General features: G+C 40.1%; 1 protein-coding gene across 2 annotated transcripts in view; it reads right to left on the reverse strand.

Moving 5' to 3' along the window:
- Positions 1–13330, reverse strand: part of antxr2a (ANTXR cell adhesion molecule 2a) — an 83729-nt gene extending 70399 nt beyond the window's left edge. Inside the window, exons 1-6 of one of the 2 annotated variants that reach the window (XM_085476393.1) lie at positions 12864–13330; positions 6365–6436; positions 3413–3484; positions 1260–1341; positions 1072–1176; positions 753–821 (exon numbers count right to left, since the gene is read on the reverse strand). In XM_085476393.1, the coding sequence (XP_085332519.1) occupies positions 753–821; positions 1072–1176; positions 1260–1341; positions 3413–3484; positions 6365–6436; positions 12864–13036 (573 nt within the window). In that variant the 5' untranslated portion in view covers positions 13037–13330. Of the gene's footprint in view, positions 1–752; positions 822–1071; positions 1177–1259; positions 1342–2948; positions 3083–3412; positions 3485–6364; positions 6437–12863 lie in introns of those variants that run through there. The other variant, XM_085476394.1, reaches the window with a different exon arrangement.
- Positions 13331–25625: the final 12295 nt, after the last annotated feature.

The following is a 25625-nucleotide window of genomic DNA, read 5'->3' on the forward strand; positions in this document are numbered from 1 at the left end:
ACAGACCAAAGGAAGCTTTGCAAATAAATACTGCAGCATCTCAAGTTTCAACAAATGAGACTAAAGCTGGGCTTTCCTGTACAGTGGAGGACTAAAGGAAGTGCGCTCTGCATGACAGAGGCAGCATCATGGTTTGGTTTTGCTTTGCTGCGTCCTCCTGCTCCTTGAAATCGATGTGTAAACACTGAATTTACAATTTGATCGAGCTGACAGGGATGAAGACATCCCAGAAATATGGCTCCAGGTCCAAAGCTCCTCCACATCATCAAGTAGTTATATGAAGCATTCAGAAAGGCAGAGAAAGCACAACTATTTACATGTTAGAAGTATTTTCAGCTGGTGTTTGTCTATAATAACAGAAGAAGAATCAACAACATTTTAAGAGTAATCGATGCAGAAATCCTGGAAATTGCAAAGACTTCATATGTTCCCTCAACTGTACATCCGGTGTTCCCGGCATGAACTCAAGCTTTAGGTCACGAAGACTCTGTTCTCTGCTTTAATGTAAATTATTATTATTTTTTCCGACCACCTTCAAGCCTTTAAAAGGTGAAAGTTTGACAGCGAGAACATGTTTGGGTGTCCTACTACTTCACTTGGTTTTTCCGCACAGGTAAAAGCACTGATGATGTTTACCTTTTCCTGACACTCTTCCAACACGCCAATGTGTCTTACACCAGAACCGGAACCACTGAGCACACATTCAGCGACAGACTCGTCTTATGTTTAGATTAAGACTAAAGCCCTCTTACCTGCTGCTCATCAAAGTCTTTGATACCCACACAGTAAACACGAGCGCCATATTTCCTCGCTTCGTCAGCCTGCAGTTCAAATAAATGCGTGGATGATGTGCAACAGGTTGAAATTTAAAAAAAGAAAAAACATCATGAAACAGAGTGCAAATAAACAGATGAACTGATACTTCTGCAAATGAATAAGTTAAAAAAAAAAGGTTTTTATTTTCTGAATGAGGAAAAATGCAGAGTTTAATTTTAAACTACGCTGAGGTAAGAAAGCAAGGGAAGGGGGGAGATAAGCTACATTTAGAGCTGTGGTCAGAATGAAAATCACCTGCTTTACAGTCAGTTCGTGAACATAAACTGCAAGCTTCCCGTCTGTCAGAGCCAGGATGATGCTGGAGGACTTGAGCGACTGTTGCTTTATCTGCTCGTTGGCCTGCAAGACCAGATTGGTGACGAGCATTTTATCAGATTTGTGTTTTACGATTACTTTACAAAGTAAAAGGAGAGAAAACTAACCTGTTCGATTCCCTTGTGCATATACGTTTCACCTGCTGGAGTCACATCTTTCAGAAGCCGCAGACCTTCTTCAATCTCGTGTCTAAAAATGTTGACGATATAAAGAAACGCTTAGCGGCTCACGCCACGTGTTGACACCGAATCACATTTCAGCGTGTTCTCTGGCAGCACTGATGTGTAAAATGTCTTTACAGCAGCTACATGATGACACTCACTATTCTGACCAACATCGGCTTTGTTGACTGCAATATCATCATTACAGTTACGCTACTGTTCTTGTTCTTCGCATCAGTTTTGCTGTTTGGCTTAATGTTCAAAGATAACAAAGACATTTCCAACATCTTTAAAAACCACTTATTTTATTCTTCATAATAACAACTCTCAGCATCAGCCATGTTCCAAAATGTTTCCAGTGCAGATGCCAGTGTCTTTTCACGTCATCTGTGCATCCCCTGTTTTCTTAATCTGATATTAATAAGTATTAAAAAGTTTCACTTTCCAGAAATAAGACACATCACACTTTTGTCTAAAGTGTTATTTATGTCATTTTTTTAAAAATAGTGCTAAATTTAGATATGGTTTTGATGACAGTGCAGATAAAAATACGACAGTAAACCACTTGCCAAATTATTTATACCCTAAAGTGGTAAAAACCAAAAAATAAAAGACACTTAAAAATGCTTTTATTATTATTTGTCAAAGTATTTAATATTAATTTAAAGAATTGGAATTCAGATCAAGTAAATAAACATTTTCCTTTTCTTGGGTGAGAATGTTAAATCAGTAGTTATCATGCAGATCATTGATCCTCACATTTAAGCTTTTTAGGATGATGAAAATGTGAAAATACTCAATTCCAACATTAATATATAAAACCCTTCTGCAATTTTAATTAAAAAAGAAGCAGTTATGCATGAAGTTACAGTTACCACTTCATGCATAATGCACCTTATATATGTATTTACATGTGCATATACATATATATACATATATATTAGGGGTGCAACGATACACAAAATTCACGGTTCGGTTCGATACTTTGGTGTCACGGTTCGATATTTTTTCGATACAAAAAAATGTTCATGCCTTTTTAAATTTGTCATTTATTAAAATTATAAATATAGATTTTAACTCAAACGTACAGTTTTTAAATTTAATGTTGCTGAAACAACAAAGTAATAAAATAATAAATCTGATCGAGAAATCCCTCATCTTTGGAAAAGAGAGTTTATTACAGAGAAATGTCTCTTTCCAAAATAAAAGCTATACTATAGCTTCTTCTGGGCTATATTCTCAGCAGCATATTAAACATATCAGGTCCCCATAAGGAGAATCAGGTGCTAACGGCTGTCTAAATGACTCGGGTAAAGTTTGTAGCATGCTGCTTGTTGTTTTTGTCTGCTTCCACTTGTCTTTGCACTAGGATGATGTCGGAGTAAATGTGCAGTCCTATTCGTTGTGTTCCCACTAGTGCTGTCAGCGTTAATCTGAAATGACGTTAACGCCACAACACGGCAAATCTCCGTTAACGAGCTACCACGGATCGCCCCGTGTATGGGGCTGGACGGCGTCAACACGTTAACGAGCTAACTGAGCTAACTGCGCTAACGCACTAGTTCCCACCCATGTAATTGAGCATTGCGTGGCACATCCGACATACTGTTTTACTTTAGTCCATGACGCGCTTACCTTCAGGGTCATACGTCACATGAAGACCAAAATAGTTCCAAAGGCCAGATCTGAATGAGGGTGGGGGAGGTTCAATTTGCCATGTTGCAACGAGCTTAGCTTCTGTCTTGCTAGCTTGTGCTGCTCTCAGTGGATCTGCGCTCGACAGTGCAGCCTAGGCAGAGTAGTCGAACGCAGATTCACTGAGCTCTCAACACAGACAGCATCATCATCAGAAGAAAAGTTGATAAAATAAATTAAACATTTTGTATTGTTCGCTACATATGCGTACCAAACCGAAAGCACTGTATCTAACGGTTCAATATCGATACGAGTATCGTTGCACCCCTAACATATATATATATATGTGTGTGTGTGTGTGTGTGTGTGTGTGTGTGTGTGTGTGTGTGTGTGTATTTAGTGAGTACAGTGTATGTGTATTTGCATATACATGTCTGTGTGCCATTTAGGGTTCACTCTGGTACCTTTCTCCAGTCAGAGGCAGCAGGACTTTGGCTTGGGCAGAGAAAACGATGAATGAGACTCTCATTCTCGGACTGAAAAACAGAAGGACATGGATTCGTTTTAAATAAACAAACAGAAGCAATACTCTAAATGTCTCATTTAGTTGCTTGTTTTAAATAATAACAACTAAAAAAAACCCTGTAATATGACACGTTTTATTATCCTGTACAAAAATCTGCACTTCTGTCCTTTGTCGTCTTTACCAAACCATCGCGGCCACAATCAAACACGTGAAGTTCTCAGACTAGCTGGGAATGTGTCAGTGTGACAGACAGTGTTATATAAAGCTTTTACATCAGTTCAGTTCAGTTAAAGGGAATTAAAGACGCATTAATAATGAACCAAACAGAAGGGGCTCTTTTAATGTCAACTAATATTAGTGGATGACTTAAAGCAGCTTCTGTGGGACTGAGGAAGTGATTAATAAGACAGGAAACATGTTGTGGTAGTGAGTCACGCATAAACACACGAACAAACACAAACACACACGCGCACACATACACAGGCGCAAATATAGTATAGAATCTATATATTTTGTACCTGTGACTTTTTAAGGGTGTTAAACGACACGTTGGACACTTTGATGTGTGTCTGACCAAACAGTGTGGCGTCAAGTGTTCGCAGTACAGCCAGCGCTGTTTACATTCAGTACCGCTCTGTCATCTCCGAGCACTCGCTCGTCACCTCATGAATTATTAATAATTTATTTTTTTAAACAAACATGGCTGGTTTCTGAGTCCTGTACACACCGACGCAGGGACGAAGACATGGCTATGGTGACATTCCCCAAAACTGGGGGTAATAAAATTACATTAGAACTGTAATAAAAGACATAAAATGAGAAATGAATGAAATAGAATATATAAAATTACACATTTTCATATATAGATATAAGCTCTGACTAAGCTGGATTTAAAAAATGACAAGATCTGATGAGTACTGGGGGAATTATTTAGTTTTAATATTATAAAACAATGATTTCTCAATACTTTTATTTAAGCCAACATAAACTACAAGTGCATTTCTTCAGTAAGGTTTCACTATAAAATTCAGTTAACAAACTAAAATCCAAAGAAGCTCTAAGTAACCAGCAGCAGGGCGTGACACACTTTCACTCGTCCTCACTAGAATACCGAAATCAATCACAAGGGCGTGATGGGTCGTCGGTTAAAAGGAGCACGAAATATTGAGCAGGCAAATTAAATATACACTAAACCTTTAGAGAACATCTACAAGGGATTTTTTATTTTAAAAATACTAGTGATGAAACAAATATTTCTGCCAACAGCCACCTAAAAATATGATTACAAGGAAGTGGGTTTGAGAAGTGACCGCATTGAGAGACTTTCATGCTAAAGGTGGCGTTCACTGTAACACATTTTCCTGTTAAATTAGAATAAAGAAGTGCTGGAAAAATAGACGTGTCAGCGTGAGGCTGGTGTCCTACGGTTTAACTTTTCGAGCATCAAGTGTTTGATGGTGTAAAAAAGACCAGACCACAGACAAACTGCGAAGCGTCCAAGTCAACTGAAAGACAGAATCCTCTTACACTGCAAGCTTGACCTTAAAGTTTTTATCCTGCGCAATCATAAAGGTAACAGCGACGCGGTCGTCCTCGTCATATGTGGATTCCAATCAGCGACACAATTTAGGGTGAAAAACATCGTGTAACCATGAAATCACAGGATGCTATAAGTAACTAAAGTAAAGATACTTCTGCGTCGCTTAAACAATACTCTGGTGAATACTCGATTACATGCACTCGGTTACTTCACACCTCTGCTACAGACAGAAAGCACACGGATGCCATCCCACAGAGCGAGTTAAACTTCAGATAATTAAGTGTTTCCTTCAGAGATCCGAAGCCTTCAGAGCATAAGGAGAGGTGCTGATATTTCTCACCCACATGACACATGGCCCAGTCGCGATCCTCCCCCGCAAAAATAGCACAATCTTTAAGCCACACGGCCAGATTTGGCAGGGAGCGGTAGCAGCCGTATACATCCACATCCTGTCTGCAAGTTTCGGGACTCATATGTGGACTAAAAACTAACCGCACGCAAGTCACGGATGAGAAATCGTGGGTGGTGACTTAACGTCGAACTTTAGGTTTTAACTGGAGCTTAAGATGTTATTTGTTACCTCTTTAGCAGTACTGGGATCTTTTCTTATTTCTAAGAAAGACTTGGGATAAAGACGCAGTTGATGCCAAGGACAAATCAGAGGGTGGTGTTGGGTTTTTTTTTCTTTGAGAATGGTGGAGAGGGGGGTGATGAAGTAGTCCAGTTTGCTCCACATGGCGGAACAGAAGTGCTCTTGGTGAGCGAGCATTGTTTAGCAGATTGTCCTCATCGCCTTCCAGTGTTCTTTTGCTTTACTGTACATTGTCTGCCTGTCAGCCGTTCTGTGGTGGAAGCAGGGGATAAGTGTGGAGCCGGACCCCCCCTGGTGCAAATGGCCATTCTCACAGCCCAGAAGACTGCTCCTCTCTGCCACCCACTCCCACCTGGTGCCTTTGCTATTTTCTTCAACCAACCACTTCATTCTGGCTGGGTCGCTACCGTCTGTACTGTGCTGGCAGGCGCCGTTTGACTCAAACGTTATGCAAGCTGAACGTTTCAAGCCGGTTTCTGCCGTTTTGTCTTTTTAATGAATTATGTGCAAGACGGATGCCGTAGATTCTGCACAATGATAGTTTGTAAAACAGGTGGGAAGTCATTTAAATCTGTGCAACTGGCTGGAAGTAACGGTGTGAGCGCTTGAGTGATAGACATTTATCCCATAAAACCGCCATGCTGATGTCAAACAGATGTAAAACAGAAGAAAAGGCCTTCTTTCATTTTCCCCAACTTATTCCTCTTTCTTTTTAAACATCCGTGAGATATGAGAAAGCAGGAAAATATCATACTTGCCTCACAAACCGGTCAGTAAGGTTCTTCACAAAGGAATATATCTCACGCCAGTCATTAGCAACGCTTCCAGACCTGAAAACAAGAAAACAACAGTCAGCTCACAGCTCATCAGTTGCAGCAGATTGTGTGCTGGGGAGTAAAATACTGTACAGTATTTGTGCTTTGTACCACAACCACAGTTGGACATTTAACACCAGCCACATGCTGGATAATTGTGCAAAGTCTGTGTACTACAGCAGCCACTTCAGCTGTTAGAATCCTCAAACGTTCACACGAGGCTTGCCTCTCTACAAATGTACTTGGCCAACAGATCTGAAATTTAACAGGAAGTTACCGGGTAGAGGTTGAAGCAACAGAATGCAGTTTAACTTAATCCAGTTAATTTGTGCAGTTTAGTAACGCGGGAGTTCTCCGATGTCTGACAGGCCCACTTCTGCAACCTTTCGTTACACAGACGAGCTCTACAAGAAGTGCAGAGAAAGATGGAATAAGGTGCGAGTGCTTGTTCTACTGTCTTTGTCTCATTAAAACTAATTAAGAGTTGGTAATTGCCAAAAACGACACATAAATTTTCCAAGGTGGGTGTGAACCTATAGCCCTTGGCCCCTCTCACCCCTCAGTAAGTCGGTCTGACCACAATGAACGAAGTGTGTAAAATGTGCCCTTGATGTAACGACAAAGAGGTAATTAAACCAATAATTACAATTCTATGTATGTACGGAGAACATAAAAAAGAAGAGTTTGACCGTTAGGAGGCTCATCTTTCATGCCACCTCTTTCTCCTCCCTGCTGCCCATAGACAAGGTCACACAGCGGAGGAAAGAGGCAAGAATAAAGAAGAGTTTTACTCTACTTTGACAACGCTGGTGACTCTGCATATATTTAAGTGAGTTCTTTGTGGCTAAACATTGGTTTAATAGTTAAAGGGATGAGAATCACCTCTGGTTTTTGTTGGTTTTTGGTTTTATAAAAATTATAATGAGCAATTTTGAATCTTTATTTGCATGAAGCTCCCAACTTAATCTACTTATGTGTTCATAACAATAAAGACATTCTGAGTGTTTTCTGCTTCGTGCATTAACATTTGGGTTTGCTCTTATAACCTGGTGCCAAATTTCACAAGATTAATTTGCATATCTTGATGCATGCTCAATCATCCAGGTTAGTAAATCTCCAAAAAGTTGATTCTGTTCATCAGGACGCAGCGTTTTGTGGGAGAAACGTTTCGTCTCTCATCCAAGTGACGTCTTCAGTCTCAGCTGACTGCAGGTTTCCCCAATCTTATAAACAGTACATTTGCATAATGACTGAAACCAGCCCACTGATCAATGATGTACACATCCTGGACAGGGAGGAACGCTGGTTTGAGGGCGGAGTCAAGGAGGCCATTTACGTGAAAAGGGAAAGACCATCTCTGAAACGAGGAGGGGGCCTAAGGGTACATCTTTCGCCATCTTACAGTCATTCCCCAACTCTCTGTGAATGGGACTCATGGTCTTTGGTCAGTGGGTTTTGGTCAGTGGTCATGAGAATTTGCATAATTAAGATTAAGGAACTGACCTCCCAGCCCATTGTTCCTTCAGTGGGCTGGTTTCAGTCATTATGCAAATGTACTGTTTATAAGGTTGGAAACCTGCAGTCAGCTGAGACTGAAGAAGTCACCTGGATGAGAGACGAAACGTTTCTCCCACAAAACGCTACGTCCAGATGAACAGAATCAACTTTTGGGATTTACTAACCTGGATGATTGAGCATGCATCAAGACAAAGAATAAAGTAAGTTAACGTTATAACTCATCAGGACCTGCACAATACTGTCATGCAACAAAACTCAAAAAAGTGAGATGTTTTATCTTGGGTCGAGCTTTTAAACCAGCTAACCCTGCTTTTTCACCAAATCAGTAATTTCCATCTACTGTTTGCTCTTCCTGTGATATGGAGTCTAACTAGCGAGCGCTGCAGAGTCATTAGCTGATAGTATCTCCTCCTTCAACCTGTTTTGATTAGCTGGTGTGTTGTTGCATCTTCTGCAAGAATTTTCTTGCTTTTGGAGTTTGCAGAGGTCGCTCTCATAGTGTTGAGCTATCCTCCATTTTAAATAAACTATCTCAGAATGATTTAACAGGCTGGAAATACTTGAATTTTATGTTCATAAATCTTTAAGGCTAATACAGCTCCAGGTGGAGTGTGCTCTATCCACTGTTAGAAACCATTTCAATCAGTGTTTGCTTTTCTTTGACGTCACACTGAGGATGTACAGGTTGGTTGCCAAGTGTGAATGGAAAAAGATGACAAGTGAGGCTAAAAAGTGAAGCTAGTGCAGAAGTGCCACCAACCATTCTATCTAATGGCCTGCTGGAAGTCTATGGGAAAGTAGCTCTCAGTTCTCTTGCTCTGTACTTTCAGTAAACACTTTCCCAATGGGTTTTTGGACTCAACTGCTAGTTTATAAAACAGGAAGCTCACTTGTAAATGTTGGTTCCCCAATAGAGTCCAAAAGGATTATGATTTGTGTTACTGTGTGACTGACAGATGCTCTGAAAAGGGTTTTGAAAGAAAAAGGTAAGGCAGTGATTGCTGCCGCAAACATTACCGCACAGTCTTATCAGTTCAACCAGGAAATCCTGAAGTAGAGCCATCATAGCTGCAGAGATAAAGTAAACTTAGAGATGCTGCAAGCTGACAAGTAACAAACAGTAAAGTTCAGACCTGTTACATTTAAACTTGCATTTGTAAATCCAACGCATTTGGCAAATTTATAAAAAAGAAATGCTGAACAAGCAAAGATGTGTGCACGCTGTCATAATTGTGCCAAAAAACCTTGGTCATCATCCTGTAATTATGCAATTTTATCCAGGGCAGGGTGGGTCAAACACAAAAGGGCCAGGCGAGCAGTGTTTCAACTCAGCACGGTGGCACATGTCCAAGCCGTGGGAGGGTGGGATTAAAAACAGTTGCTGTCAAGGCTGTAAACTCTCCTTCGTATACAGGAGGTCTTTTTGCATGGCACTACTTCTACAAAGCAGTTTTGCTGAACTGAATGTGGCTGTGAAGTCTCTGCATGTGTGATGTCTGCAGCAGGGCTGTAAGAGTGTGAAACACAGGAAGTAATACAGCATCAACATCTGCTCCAAGCTGCTTGCGCTGGGTTTGTCGGTGCACCATAAGGGTGGTTTCAATGGTATTCGAGGATTAGAAGCTTATATGTGTAAAACTCACACTAGTTAATGCTTTCACATAAAAAAAGACTTAAGTCAAGACTTTAATCAATGATTAAAAGACTTTAATTAATTTATTAGAAGATGCTCTGCTGTCATGTCAGATAGCTGTTGCTATGGATACTGAAACAATGAAACAATACAGCAACAGTTGAGAAACCTTCATTCTTCCTCTTCTCAACAATTCAGCATTTCCCAGAATGATAACATTATAAAAAGCCCATGACATCTTACTGACCTGTTACCAACTGTGCTCTTTAAACATACCATAAATATTATGGTTGAAATCTGGTTAACGTTCAGGGTGCGAAAGATGAGGTCACGGTAACACTTGTGTGGTGGTACGAGCTTGTCACAGTAGTCGCTTCACCACATGCAACAGGAAGCACAGCAGTACACCACGTAACCAAGACACAGCCCAAGAGTATCATTCACTTGAGCGGTCACAGCCCCGGCTTGATCTCGAGTTCACTTGTAGTTCTTTTCAAATATCTGACCTTAGCCTCGAACATTTATCAAAGCTTTTTTACAGCCGAGCAGCTAAACAGAGACCTTTTTCAAGCCCTGTCATGAAATCTCCAGAGACATAAACTGTAAGCTGCCAGTGCATTATAATCATCATCTGCTGTTTTTAATGCATCCAAAGTTCCTGCAGCTGCAGACCAACTGAAGGCTCTACATTACATTACAAGGCAATCCCAATTTCCATTTCCACTTTTTAGTTACAGCTAACACTAAAGCTTCACTGAAAACTAACAGGAGATTAGACATGCAGCTGACAACGAGCCAGCTAAACAACAACAGCTGGTTATAAGGTGAAATTATGTCAGCTGAGTCTAAATGCCAGTAAATGACTATTACATCCTCACATTGTATGAGAGTTTATTCGCTAAGTATCTGAGTCCAATACTTCAGAAAAGCCGGCTCACAGTCACTGACAGAAAAGTTCAGGATATTCACAACATCTCACCTCAGTATCAATTCAATTTTATTTATACAGCACCAAATCACAACAACAGTCGCCTCAAGGCGCTTTATTTTGTAAGGTAGACCAACAATCATATGACCCCTTATGAGCAATCACTTTGGCGACATAAAACTCCCTTTTAACAGGAAGAAACCTCCAGCAGAACCAGGCTCGGGGAGGGGCGGAGCCATCTGCTGCGACCGGTTGGGGAGAGAGAAGGAAGACAGGATAAAGACATGCTGTGGAGGAGAGCCTGATATAATAACAAGTATGATTGAGTGCAGAGAGGTCTATTAACACACAGTGAGTGAGAAAGGTGACTGAGGGAGAAATACATGGTGCATCATGGGAATTCCCCAGCAGCCTAGACCTATTGCAGCATAACTAAGGGAGGATTCAGGGTCACCTGATCCAGCCCTAACTATATGCTTTAGCAAAAAGGAAAGTTTGAAGCCTAATCTTAAAACCTGAATCATTGGACGAAAGTGAGCTCCACTGACTTCTTTCACAAAGCTTTACATATTTGCATATTACAGTTTTGCATATTGACAGACGAAACAAACAGCAGACTGACAGTCACTACAGTTGACTGGTGGTCAGAGATGCTTGTCCTACAGTGACCACCATAACTGGGATTATGTACTTGAATTGGGAGGTGGAAGAAAACACAACTTATTGATTGCAATCTGCAAACCTCTGATATCTAGCAATGAGATTTTGCACACTGCCTAATTTTTAAGGTACCCAAAACCCTGTGATGCAGCAGCTAGAGAAACGGTGAAGTTACTAATCGATCATCCTTTGTCATGCTGTAATTCATGTGATACATCATTTAAACTGTTGTGCAATTTGCCTTGCATAACTATGTACATGACTCTTAAGCTGCAGTTAGGGCTGACATATTTGCTGTTGTGAGAATGAACGGGATGCTAACACAGTAAATATAACCTTTTATACTTCCCTGACTTGCTGTAGTCTTCTCCTAAATGTATCAAGAAAATAGAGACTGTTATACTTCTGGAAAAAGAAAAAGTGATACTGAAGAAGGTTTTATCACACTAGTAAATTCCTGCCAGGATCTCACTGATGGTTTTTTTTTTTGAGATATCAGTAAACCTGAACACAGCTTATTCACTTTGAATATGAACCAGTCTCCACTTGTACCAGATTACAAAGAATTTAAAAGATATCCAGCTAGCCATAACAACACCAAAGTAAGCAAGTGCCAGGAGTGATCAGTTTGCACGCTGCCACGCACATTCCTTCTTTGTACTGTGAGTTTTGGTAAATGAAACTTGTTATCACCTTCAGTGATAAGGTCTTTTACATGCACAGCTTTAATCACTCTAGCAAAACAACAGTACGTTCAAAGCACAGGGAAGCTTCATTAGAGCTGACTGTATCCATCAGTCGCTTCGCACACACAAACATCAGCAACTTCAGCATCACTTCACAGTTGATTATTGTGCTTCAGTTGTATAGTTAACTATAACATGTCAATTCATTTTTATCACAACTCGCTGGCTTTTAAAGTGGTTTAGTTTGTTACGTTTCCCTCCCCCTGTCCAACCCCACTTCTGTAACATCACATTTTTACCCCAGTCAGCCACATCAGCATGACTGGGGTCTGCCACTGATGTCAACAGATGGGATTCAGGCAGAGGCGCAGTTCAGGCCAGGCCACTCCAAACTGCACGTTTGGATGTTAAAACTTAGACTTCATCGCCTGCAAAAACTGCCAACTCTAACATGGAAATCCATGTGACCCCCTTGGGAAATAAGAAATCCGCTAAAACTGACATTCAGAAGCAAAACAACATCACATATAAGTAGATTTATTTATTTATTTTTTAATGTGAAAAATAATTGATAAATAAATGGAATGAGTAGAGTGTATAAAGTTTTCAGTGAAACTAAAGTCGAGAAGCAGGCACCAAGTGGGTCCCATCAGACTTTAAACAACCCTTTGCCCCCCCTTTAGGTAAGGCCCTGGCCGTAGCACTTCATCTCCATAACGCAGCAGACCTGAGTGGTTTTTTCGGCCAGTAACAGTAACCCAATGTAAACCTTATAGTGCCACAAATTTATACACAGTCTGCATAAGATACAGGATATGTTGAAAACGCATATTCCTAATCAGGTCGCAGATAATCTGTCCACCCTAACCAAACTATCCCCCCAACATCCCAGGGGTGCACCGGCTCGTCCTCCTCCAAAGGCAAACACAGAAGTCCATAACAAAAAGCATGCTGCTGCAGCGCGATCAGACAGGAGTCATCTAAAGTTCACCAGCTCTGCCTGCAGTTTTCACTTACTTGTCTAAAACAAAGTAGAGGTCGTACGCCCCGTGACAGGACGCTTCTTCTGCCCAGCAGCACGAGGCGAACAACCCGAGCAGGAGCACCGCGACCGCCGCCGAAGTCCAGCCGCTCTGTCCGCGCACAAGTTTCTCCTCCGCGGCAAAGTAACGTGACAACTTTTCCCGCATGTTTGCCACACAGAGAAACGATAAGGAGTCGCTGCTCGTTGAGAAAAATCAAAGTTTAGATGAGTTTTCGGGGAGGAGGAGCTGCATGTCAGACTTCTTCCAAAACAACCAAGTTAACACTTTGAGCAACAAAATCAAGGAAATCGCCGTCACGTCACGTCACGTCACCGATGAAGTTTCTACATCGTTGTGATTCACTGCTCACTCACATCCTCAATAAAATCAAACCTGGCGAAAAACACGCAAAACCCCAGACGGAAGAAACCCAAAAAATATCAGCTTTTCGCAAACTTCACCGAGACAAACTGTGAGAACTTCAAGGGCTGCTCAAAACTCGTACTGCTGAGTGCTGTAGGCGTAGCTTTGGTACAAAATTAATCGCTTCTTTTAAAGTTCCTGCTTCGTTTTACAGATGTGCCCAGAAAAGAGCTCGTGTTGAATTTAACAAAGCTGGTAAATGGAGAGAAAGGTGTTTAATAAGCACACAATAGATGCTTTATTACGTGGTGGAAAGGACTGTTACTGTTACTGTTTTGTAAGTAAATTGCATGACGTTTGTTTTTTCAGGTTTTTTTAAATATGAAAATATAAAAATACGCAGTCTAAAAGTGCTCATGTTTCTGAAGGCCGTGCCATCAAATCACTCAATCCTTCGTTTTACTGTAGCCTACAGCCTGAACGCTGTACGTTTCATCACTAAAGGTGTTTTAACCTGGACAAAATGGACAACATCATAAAAATGTAACCATCAAAGAAAAGTGACAGGTCAGTCATATAACTTTGATCATCCAGTTAAAATGCACTGTGCTGCTGGTAAACCTGTCCTGCCAGTCAGTCTGCCCTAATTTTACCGCAGACCAAGCTCCCACCTGGCCGCCTCCTCCCACTGAAATGGCAGGCCCTGATCTTACAACCTTAAAAAAAGAAAAAAAAAATGTTTATTTCCTCCAAATTACCGTCTACAAACTACAAACCGTCCCATCTGATTAAGCATCCGCAGAATAAGCTGGAACAAACCAGACACAAGGAAGTCCACCCCACACTGCCAAAGTTCCTGAACGTACTCAGAATTAACGAATGGTTTTAATGATGGAGCTGTAGGTTGTTAAAAAACAAACAAACAAACAATAAATATGACATCACCATAAAGCTGCTCGCGACTAATATGATGAATGTGTCATCCATTGACCTATTTTTATTTTTTTTCTGACGTTTGCCCAACTTTGGGAAAGCGCTGTTATACTGACGGCACTTGAAGGCGTCATCAGCCTCCAGTCCAGTCCAGTGCGCATGCACGGGATGGAACCAGCTGTTTCTTATGCAGTGCTGGAGTTCCCATTGCACACACCCAACATCTGTATCACCTTATGAAGAGGACCAGTGTTGGTCAAGTTACTTGAAAAAAGTAATCAGTAACTAATTACTGATTACTCCCCCCAAAAAGTAATCCCGTTACTTTACTGATTACTTATTTTCAAAAGTAATTAATTACTTAGTTACTTAGTTACTTAGTTACTTTTTAAAAACACGATTTACAACCTGAAGAGGTGATAAAGTGATAGATCTTTCAGCCCAATTCTACTTTTTCTACATAATCCATCATACAAAATGTAATCAAATGGAAAAGTCTCTTTTTTTAACTTGTTTTATCAGTTTTAATCTTTTAACTTTATGCATCAAGCAAAACATTTAATTATATGCAACATTCTCTGACTTGAATAAATTAGTTTAACATTTAAACCTATTTTCTACACATTCCAGCACATAAAATAAAACATTTTTTGTGTTTTCACTCACTCTTTCAAACAGATGCAAGTAAAACACAGCAGAAAATAAATAAAGTCAAAGACTCAGCGGTCCTTTTGCTCTATTTTCACCTGTAAAGCAGGAGCAGGGTAGGCGGAGGGTTACCCTGGTGCAGGTGTGCTGCGGTCAGTTGAAGAATCCGCGCGAGTGTCTCTGTGAGTTTCCCATCACGTCGTAGCTACTCGGTGCTTGCTCGGAAGTTTAGGGGTTTTTTTCGCTGTAAAAAGAAGTTTTCTTCCCACGCACGATGGACGCTAATGTTTTTGTCACTTTTTATGGAATCAAACTCAAAGTAAGGTCAGTACTTCCACACTTTAAACGCTGCACGCTCATACTCTCTCCCGCACTCGATATATTATCCATTGTTGATCTGCACACAGCTGCTGTCACCAACGTCGCACTTGCTTACGTCACTGTCATGAGACATTCTCGCAAAAAAAATCACGGTTTTAGTAACGCAGTAACGCAGCGTTCCTACGGGAAAGTAACGGTAATCTAATTACTGATTTTGCAATAGTAATCCCTTACTTTACTCGTTACTTGAAAAAAGTAATCAGATTACAGTAACGCGTTACAAGTAACGCGTTACTGCCCATCTCTGAAGAGGACTACATAATAATGATCACATAAGAAGGATAAAGAGTGTTTTTGTTTTTGCTCTGCTGAGATGTCTCATCTTTCAAAAACCGCGGAGAAACATTTCAAAAGTCTTGGTAACCTGGTGAAAAAATGTGTGTTTTTGTTGCTCTTAAACCAAATGGTGCTAGTTAGCTATTTTGGCTCCAAGGCTCCAAAGCTTCCTGTTGCACAGGGGATCTTTGGAACTAAGAGAAATGATTAATGATTTGTGCTTTCAGGCTATGAAAGCTGAAATGACCACACATGCTTCATCTTCTCTTTTTCTCACAATGACACAATTTCCCTAAATTCTTATGACATCTGAGTTAAGAGGCTTTTGTTGGCGCACTAACATTAGCTTGGCTGCAACATGCTTCATTTCAAACTGTATGATGGATGCCTTCTCTGTATGCCACATACAGAGAAGGCATCCAAAGCTCTTTTTCCAATACAGATCGAACAGTCACGCTGAGGGAAGCAGAAAGTCTGCTGGCTACACAAGCACAGGAAGAGGATGCAGATGTGAGGTCCACCATGTGTGAAATCCAAGAAGTTACACAAAAAAGACATTGCTTAAGGACACACATGCTTTCTTATTTTTTTATTGTGGTATTTGTTGCAGTTTTTGAGAGAATGAGACGCTTTAGAAGCCTCTCCTCTCATTTCTTAATCTCCAGTCTGTCTGCTTTAGATTTTGTATAAAGTGCTGTGGAAAAAATATTTGGCCCTCTTTTTGAATTTGTATTTGATTGTTGCATAAATTACAATGGCGCGTTTCAGATATCAGACAAATTTTAATGTTAGACAACGATCATCTGAGTAAATACAAATGCAATGTTTAAATGATGATTTTATTTACTAAGAGGTAGTAAAAGCTATCCTAACCTACCTGGACCTGTGTGAAAAGGTGATTGAATAATTGATGGTACCAGCCTTGGCAGTTAGAACTGACATTAAGCGCTTGCAGTAGTGTTTGCAATTAAGTGGAGTCTTCACGCACTCGTCTTTGCACTCTGCTGGAGTGGAAAGTTTTCCAGCATGAATGGCCTTTTTAAGGTCGTGCCAAAACTGGGACTTAATTGTTTTTTCCTCATTTTTTTAGCCCTTCCGAGGTGAATTTGGTGGTGTGTTTAAGATTGCTGTCCTTCAGTATAACCCAAGTGTGCTTGAGCTTCAGGGCTAAACTGATGAGCGGACATTTTTCTGGTAAAGGGCAGAATTCATGGTTGCATCAGGTCATCCTGAAGCAGCTCCAGGCCATCACAAAAGTCCCAAATGTCTTGGGTTGACAAGCCTTTGTGTTGTTTTTGACTAGCAGTGGTCTTCTCCTTGAAAGTCTCCTATGGATGCCATTTTTGCATCATTAGATGTTGTTCCGGTTTCTTTTGTTGTTGATGTGCTCTTGGAGTAATTTTGGTATGATAATAGTTGTTACCATGGTTCACTGGAGTCCTAAAGCCCTAGAAAGGGCTTGGTAGCACTTTCTAGACTGATAGATGTCAAGGGCAATAACTTTTTCACAAACAGCCAGGTAGGTACGGATAGTAAAACAAATAAGGAAAACAAATATGCAGAAAGAAAGAAAGAAAGAATGAAAACAAATGTTTCCTCAAAGAAGTGTGTTATAGGCAGTTGAATAGACTTGATGTGGTGGCCATTTGTTTTTTCATATACATTTTCAGTGCTTGCAAGAATTAAAGATAATGATCTGAATCAGATCTTTGGGAATTCGTGGTTGGATTTGAAATTAAATTTGCCTTTATACTCAAGGGTCCTCACAGAACTACATCAGCCTCCATCATCAGCATAAATGGCTCATTGTGCAGTTTTAAATCCCCCAACCTGGACGACTTAGTGCATTGCTCCTCACATTGATCTACAGTGGGAGCTGAACCGCCACCCCCCACCCCCGTCTCTAATTCTGGCAGCGTACCATGGAGCTGTATGCATAAAACAAAAGCCATCCTCCACCCACCGAGCCACACAGCACCATTTAACCAAATGCAATATGAACATGTGGCCAAGGAGCATTCCAAAACCAAGCCTTCAAGGGAAAACCAAGACAGATAATGCAAATGTTTTCACAGTTGTATCTATTGACTCTAGATGAGTAATTAAGTTTCATAACTCCTTTATATCTCAGTAGCTTTCCCCTCAGGTTACATTCAACACCAGTTATACATTTCATCAGGTGGTGTTTTACACAACATGCAGGAAATTCCAGGTTTGGTCGTAAGTGATGAGTCACGTCTTTTGTTTGAACAAGGTGCGTGCAGCTGGCTCTGCAGTAGATGTGACTCCAGGCTATGAAATTAATGCCACAGCTGCTGTTGAGCTCTTCCTGCTTTACCTGTATCTGCTACAACAAATGTTCCAAATAAAGGTAGATTAAAAGATTTTAAACACTTACTGCAATTTCTGCTTATTGAGGTAGCTCCCATCAGCACTGAAAGCCATGAACACTAGCCTATATAATATCAAAATCAGAGGGGCAAGACTGAGATGGTTTGGACAGTTGCAGAGGTGGGATAGTGGAGTGGTCAAAAGAAGTTGAAGATGATGCTGCCAGGCAGGAGGAAAGGAGGAAGACCTCAGAAAAGATTCAGGGATGTAGTGAAAGAGGATATGCATGGGCTGATGTGACAGAGGAAGATGCTAGGGGCAGGGTGAGATGGAGACAGATGGAAGCAGCTTAATGAAGAAGAAAAAGAAGAAGAAGCTACATTCACATAACTTCATTTCTCTCCATCTCTAAGTTAAGAAAAGTACATTTATAAAATACACTGACATATCATGAATTTTATTTCGGTGCCATAACAAACTCATAAAATAAAGCGAGCTGAATAGAGACAAACATTCCAGTCTTTTCAATAAAGAAATTTATCATACATCAATTATGAAACTAGCCTTTTCAACTGCTAGGGCATAAACATTCTGGAATAACTCTTCAATTTTGTCTTTGAAATCTATCAAAACCTAACTCAAACCCCTAATCATCTAGCCCCGGATGGGTTGCCTGTGATGTGGATGCTAGGAGGTGAAACTAAACTAACTCTACAAGGACAAGGTTGCAACAATGAAATGTTATTTTAAAACTATCGTAAAAAGATTGAGATCAAGAGGTCCCAAGGCATCAGTATTAGATCAGTATTAGGGTAAAAGTTGAAAAAATCATAACTATATTACGCCTCGGGAGTGAGAACGGGCAACATACTTACGTATAAGGTAGAGACATGCAAGCGAGAGTTCTGAAGGAATTTGGGAAAGTAGCTTAACCATTATTGATTATAAAAGATCTATTGAGATGATGTCCCTCTGAAATGTACAATGTTTGTAGTGTTTGAAAGCCTTTTAAATCCGGAATTGACAAATCTGCTTTAAAGACATTTAAAATAAAAATGTATAATATTGTGTATTTCTGATCTGAACGCTGCAAATAGCTGAATAAAGCTGAAACAACACTATTATTTTGAAAGCATTAAAAATCATAAAATGCCAGCAAATACGTTAGAGACGACAGTAATATAAAAATAGTGATGTCCACATCTGCCTGTAGAGCTGCTCGTTGTTTACATTTTCTATTCTGAGGAAGTACTTTCACCTCATTTAAGTATAAGAACTAATTATTCACAGCGCAGCTTCTCCTGAAACACGGATTACACAAACAAACTGAATCCATTTTCTTTTGTTTTGCCTCATTGTGAAAACTACGCTGTCACACAACTCCATATCAGTGAGGTAATTACCATAACACACCTCATCAAATCTGAATAGTCCAGAGAACAGCAACACACGATTATAATTATCTAGCAAATCAAAGTCTAATTAGATTTTAATTAGAATGTTAATTCTTTTGCACGCCATTTGGTTTCCGTACATGCTAGCTAACTTGATGTACCCTGAGCAGAGCCCCACAAAACAAAGAGAACAAAAAGAAGAAAAACAACAACCATGTATTTCCCATTATTTGGGAAATGTAAGCATATACAAGAATCCAGTGGCTTGAGAAAATAGTTGTTGTGCATCAATTTGTCATGGGGGCTTTTGAGGTGGAGGAAAAAATCAAAAGCGACAGTTAAAACAATGCTAATTTATGTAAGCACTGAGGTGTTGAAGCTAATCAAGAGTTAAACCCGTGACAAACGGCAAAATCACAAAAACAAAGAAGTTCTTCTAATAACCTAAATTATTAGGATTTCAAGTGCAGGTTCAAAACATCCTCGGGGACAACACACAAGTAAATAGTTGGACATTTTCACTTAAAGGGTCCATAGATATGTAAATCACGCAACTTATTCCCAAAAGAGGAAATAATATCCTGGGATTTTGAGAAAATAGGATGTAAAATTGCAAAACAGGATGATTTTTCTGTCAGCGAAACCTCTGCTGGGAAACAGATCCTTTCCTGTTATAAATGAATAGTACAGATTCACAGCCTGATCCTGTTTCAGCTTCTTTGACGCAGGGTTTGGTTTCCTGGACTTTATGTTTTCAAGTTTAGTGTTTTTGTGCTTGTGAGTTTTCTGATTATGATATTTACATTTCTTGTGATTCAGGTTTATTTGAGGTTGTCTGGTCTCCGTTCGCCCTTTCAGTCTTCTCCTCAGTGTTTGTTCGCCTCACTGTGTCCTTCGCTCTCTTCTTTCGTCAAGTTGTGCATCTTAGTCTGCGTCAGTGTGCTTCCTGTTTTATTTTGATAGTCCTTGTCTTTTGTGTTTTGCGTTCAGATTGCTTCCCTTACCTCGTTATGTCTAATTAGTGCCCCCTGTGCGTCCCAGCTGTCTCCCCTCCGCTAATCTCCCCCTTGTGTATACATCGTCTCAGCCTCGCCTCGGCCCTCGTTGGAGTCTCTGCTTATCAGTCTTCTTGTCTTGCTAGTTCCATGTTCCCTTAATATTTCCCAGTTTAGGTTATTTGTTGCATTTTTTTTATTTTCTTTTGTGTACTCTCATGTCCAGCCTAAATAAACAGCTCGCTTTATGTTTACTCGTTTCAGTCTTTCTGCATCATCTGCATTTGGTCCACACTCAGCTCCACACGATCTGCAGCTCGCTGACCTTGACGCTTCTCTGCGTGTCTGTTTGGTAACAGCATCAAAGTTGGGTTCCGTCTAAATTCCTAAGACCAATTCATTCTTGTTCTCTGTGAGGGATACGAGTCTGAGACCTCTACATCAACCAAAATGTATGAAATGTATCCGTACAAGGGGACATCCTGGGCTTTCTCCTGATGCCACATTTGTGGCGTGGGTGTGTCTGAGGCAGGTAATTTTGGAGTTAATGGCTTTCCCTTTTTTTGGATGCTAGCTTTCTCTATGATTCTTCATTTCTTACCTAATATCAGACATAATTGTATTAAATAAATTGCACTCATTCATGCGCAAGGCACAATAATGTTAACTTCATAAAATATTACAACTATGAACTATTCCAGATACTGCAGCAGGGTTTCTCAGGGTGTAAATGTAAACGATAAGGGTTATGATACAGGGTTTAAAGTAGTGCAGTGTGATTACGTGTTTAGCATGCAGAATATATTTCTTTACTGTCCTGTAGGAAGGAGATCGTACAGCCTGGTCCTTCAAGTTGACACACCTGCTTTGAGTTTATGTATTTTTATCTTACAAGAGAAAAACATTTTGAGGTGTAAAGGTGTTAAAATATCAGGGCGCCTCAAGAAAACCAACCAAAGAAGTATTAGTCACAATAACGGCGATCTATTGAGTCTAATGGCATCAATAACTCATAATTACCTTAATAACTGTTATTTTAGCTTGCTTTTTCTCCTTTGAGAATGCACTGTTTGTCACTAATGGCATCTTAAGTTGAAATTGAGCACCTTGCCCAGAAGTAAACAGCATCTATCAATCATGACTTGAGGCCAAGTGTCAAAACACACAAACGCCAAGTGTGTGTGTGTGTGTGTGTGTGTGTGTGTGTGTAGGTGTGTGTGGTAATTATGCACACTATGACCATCTTGAGTTGCTTTTAACAAGTCATTTTTCATTTCATAGTAACAGGCAAACTCAGCTGCTCCACATCACCTTCAGCATGCCGGATGTTAGTGTAAGATAACAAAATGTAATAAACTTTTTTTGGTTCAAGTCACTTTGCTATTTAAGAAAAGCAGCTTGGGCTCAAATACCCTGCACACAGTTACAAGACAGGAGAGAAACAGGAGAGAGATTTTCTCTGGGTGGAGAGGAGGACCAATGACATCATCACACACTGGGACAGCTGACGCCAAGCACAGAGAATCCTCAACACATTTCCATTTGTTTGCAGTTTTCCAGACGGATCGTGGTTTAAAACCAGCTGCACAAGCTGATGAATGACCTGACCCTCACAGGCCCAATCGCTCAGTGTCCTCCTCAGTCATGCTGGTTACCATGACTGCAGCAGCACTAAACTGCTGTGAACCCGAATAATTCAACTGAGCTCACATTGCAAGAACTTATCAGTAATACGGGTGGTTACGTTTTTCAGTACCAAACCATATGAATGAATGAATTATTACATTTTTATACATAGTTCTTGAGTTTCAGAGGCTCAAAAGTAATTGGACAATTGACTGACTAACCAAACTTATAGCCAAACGAGGCCTTATTATTTATGACAAATTAAGGAGATGGACTTGATTCCAAGTGTTTAATTTAAATTTTGTATTTTTTTTTTCACTAGATCTGTCAATGTGAGGTCCAGAAAGATATAAATGCAAGTGAAGAAGCCAGATCAACAGTGTGGTACATCTGTAACATGAGGTATTCAGTGTTTAGGTCAACACTCCAGCCCGAAGACCACAGAAGACAACAAAAAGAATGACTTCCATGGTTAAGGCAAGAATACTGTTGACGGGGTGGGGCCGTCATTGTCAGAGTCTACAGGCAAGAGACGCCTTCCTGAATGGAAATCCAGAGGGCTTAAAGAAGGTGCAAACCACCAGTTACACTCATCAAAAACAAAAAGGCCAGAAGCTGAAAATTCTTATCCAAGTACTAAAAACATCCTTATATTTGACTCTAATTATGTTTGAGCCTCTGACAATGGCGTGGGCGCTGTGCATACCTGTAATGAATGCCTTGCTAATGTAATTTTTTAAAAACCCCGGGAAGAAGTAGTGGACGTCTTAACCGCGCTGCTTGTAACCGGTTCATCTGACTTGGCTCGCTGTGTGGTTTAGCCCGTGCACGAGGATTTTTCTTCAGTTTTGGTAAACTGGTCAATTCTGTTATTGTATGAGTTTCATACTAAGGGTTAATTAGCATATATCTGTATATGTGAGTTGGATCCTTTATGAGTCAGCATTAGCTGATAAGTTAGCCCTCCGCCCTCCTGACAGTTTACTTTATGTGGATTGTTAGGATGCGTGTTTGAACTGACTTCTTTCAGGTTCACACTTCTACATTCCTGCACAGGGGCCTCGCTTAAAGCACACATCTTCACTGACTCAACGCTCCTGAGAAGCAGACATTAGCATTTAGAGAAGGACGGGCAACGAGGCATCGTCGAGATAATGAAATGAATCCACGTTTGATCCTCTCACCATCTCCCGGTAATTGTTCTTGATTCCCCCTTTGTGTTTCACGCTTGACTCCCCACTTATATCAGGGCCCGCGTACCAAGATATGCTCGTTCCCCCTATCAGTGACAGCAGAGTTCAGTGATTAACAAATTAAGGATCTTCTTTGCCTTAATCTGTCTTGAGGCTTTTTTTCAGTTGGCTTCTGCAGAAACATGTTTGGCGATGACAGCGCCTCTGCTTCCATATTTAATTGGATTAGAGGGAAGTCGGGATTAATACACTCGCCGACTGGCGTCAGGGAGCGATGAATAAGGAAAAAAACAGGTGATGAGGTCGTTTCAGAATTACCTCATCAACTTCTTTTACTGCAGTGTTGAGATGTCGATGATTTCTTTGGCGTGGAGTATCATGGGAGAATGTGAAAGCCTGTGTGCAGGCTTATGGATTAATTTGGAGAAACGTTAGGCTGAACCGATTAACGTCAAAGTAGGAACATTTCCTGATGTTCAGCAGTGGGGATTGGGCAGTGCAAGGTTATGTTCATTTCTCTAGTTAAGTTAGACCAAGTCTTCACATGCAGGGATGTTTGGTATCTTTTAAATCTGATGATTTTCCAAGTTTTTAACAACACAGTCAGCAGCAGCACCAGTTAGGGGTTCAGCCTCCCCACACTGATTCTTCTGGCTATGCTCAGATAGCTTCTGTGTCTGAAATGTAAGTGCTGCATTCTTTTTAACAGCGAGCAGGAGACGACTCCCGTGGAAAAGTGACTCCTGTTATTCAGTCATCTGGAACCTTTAGTACATGTTTTAATCTTCCCTTCAATGCCTCCAATGAAAACACATATTTATAGATTAGCTTTCCGTTAATCTTCTTCCTTTTATTTTGGAACATAGCCTGCAACTATTTGCATGTGTAGAAGTGCGTGTGCTGGCATGAACGTTGGACTGAATAGCTGATTATTTCTGCGTGTCTGTATCTTCAAACACGTAAACTTTTCTTTGATGTGTGGCTTTTACTGAAACTGTGTAAAAAACTGTGAAACTTTGTATATGTGTTTTGAAAGTTATTATTATTCTTCTTAGGATTGATCCATATCACCAATGAGTAGTATTTCCCCCCTTCCTGATTTCTTTCTTTTTTTTCTGCATATTTGTCACACTTACACATTTCATCATTTGTTTGATGATCAAAAACATTTAAGCAAAAAAAACATCTGTGTAAAATTGGCAGTTATTGCATCAGAGTCACAACCAGTCAGTAGGTTACACTTAGTCTGTCACAGGCAGGTTTGGATAGTTTTTCCCACTTAATAAATGAAACCATAATTTAAAAACTTTATTGTGCATTTGCTTTGTTAATCTTTGTCTAATATTAAAAACATGCATAAATTTAATTTGGATATTTCATCACTTTGGGTCCACAGTAAGCCATGCATTATTGTCTATGTTAATTAAACTCTGTGTTGATTAAACGAGCAAAATAAATGTAAGTTTAAAGAAACAGATGGAAGGTTTAATAGTTTATACAAAACATTGCTCTACAGCACAGTTGTGATGATAACTCATTGTCCACCACATGCTGTGATACACGAAACTGAGGCTTCATTAAGGACAATAGGTTTAGTACATTTTTTATTTCCTATTTTGTCTAAAATGATGAAAGGAAGGATGGGAGGAAAGAAAGGAAGGAAAGGAAGCCAGATTTAAGTGTGGTACATTGTTGCCCTTTCCAACTGCATTCAGTATTGTATCATCACATGTTAGATCAGCACATTCTGACATTTGATTTTACAACTTTTACTCTGAAACATAGTTATGCGAGTGTTTCTTTTCAGAGTAATATTTATATTATTGGGTGGAATCATCAAAGCACAAGAGCTGGCTGACAGATTTCCACAAAAGTAAACACTCTGTGGAAGTTATGATCACATCCAAAACAAACACAGTCACACAATACAAAGCAATACGACTGGTTCATATCAAAGACAGTGTTTGGTATCCTAGTACATAAATATGGTTATTCTATATAATTTGGGAAAATATGATCACTGACCCAAATAAAATAAATCCTCTATAGCAGAGATGTCAAACCCATTTTACATCATGGGTCACATACAGCCCACTTTGACCTCACTGGCTGGATCAGTGAAGACCCCTTTCTGTCAGTGTGAAGAAGTTTAACCACTCAATCCTTCAATAGATGTGTAAATTACAGCAAAGGTACCCAATTGCCCGGACTGTCCTCTAACTGAGTGGACACACTGAAAAAAATAAATAAATATAAATTTCTATTGTAGATGGTGATAAATCAGATTACTATCTGTTACCTAATTGCTTTGAATGACCCCAGAAATTAAATTAAATTGAAAATACACGTAGAAGTGCTTTTCTTTACATCTTCCATAGCTGGCTATGGATTGGCGGCTTGGCTAGATTGGCGGCCGATTCTGGCCCACGGACCATATGTTTAACAACCCCACTCTAAAGCTTCCAGCAGCTGCCAAGTGATTTTGGCTAAAACTGGAAATGATTTCCTACTAAAATATTGTACAGCTGCTTGTTGACACAAACAACTGTAGATGCTAGCTCCCAGATAATAACAGCCGGCCCAAATGTTACCCAGATCTAGTTTTCTCTACTTC

The sequence above is a fragment of the Copadichromis virginalis genome, linkage group LG12 (genome assembly GCF_057382275.1).
Source record: "Copadichromis virginalis isolate Kocher_CV1m ecotype Utaka linkage group LG12, C_Virginalis_male_GT1.1, whole genome shotgun sequence".
NCBI lineage: Eukaryota > Metazoa > Chordata > Actinopteri > Cichliformes > Cichlidae > Copadichromis > Copadichromis virginalis.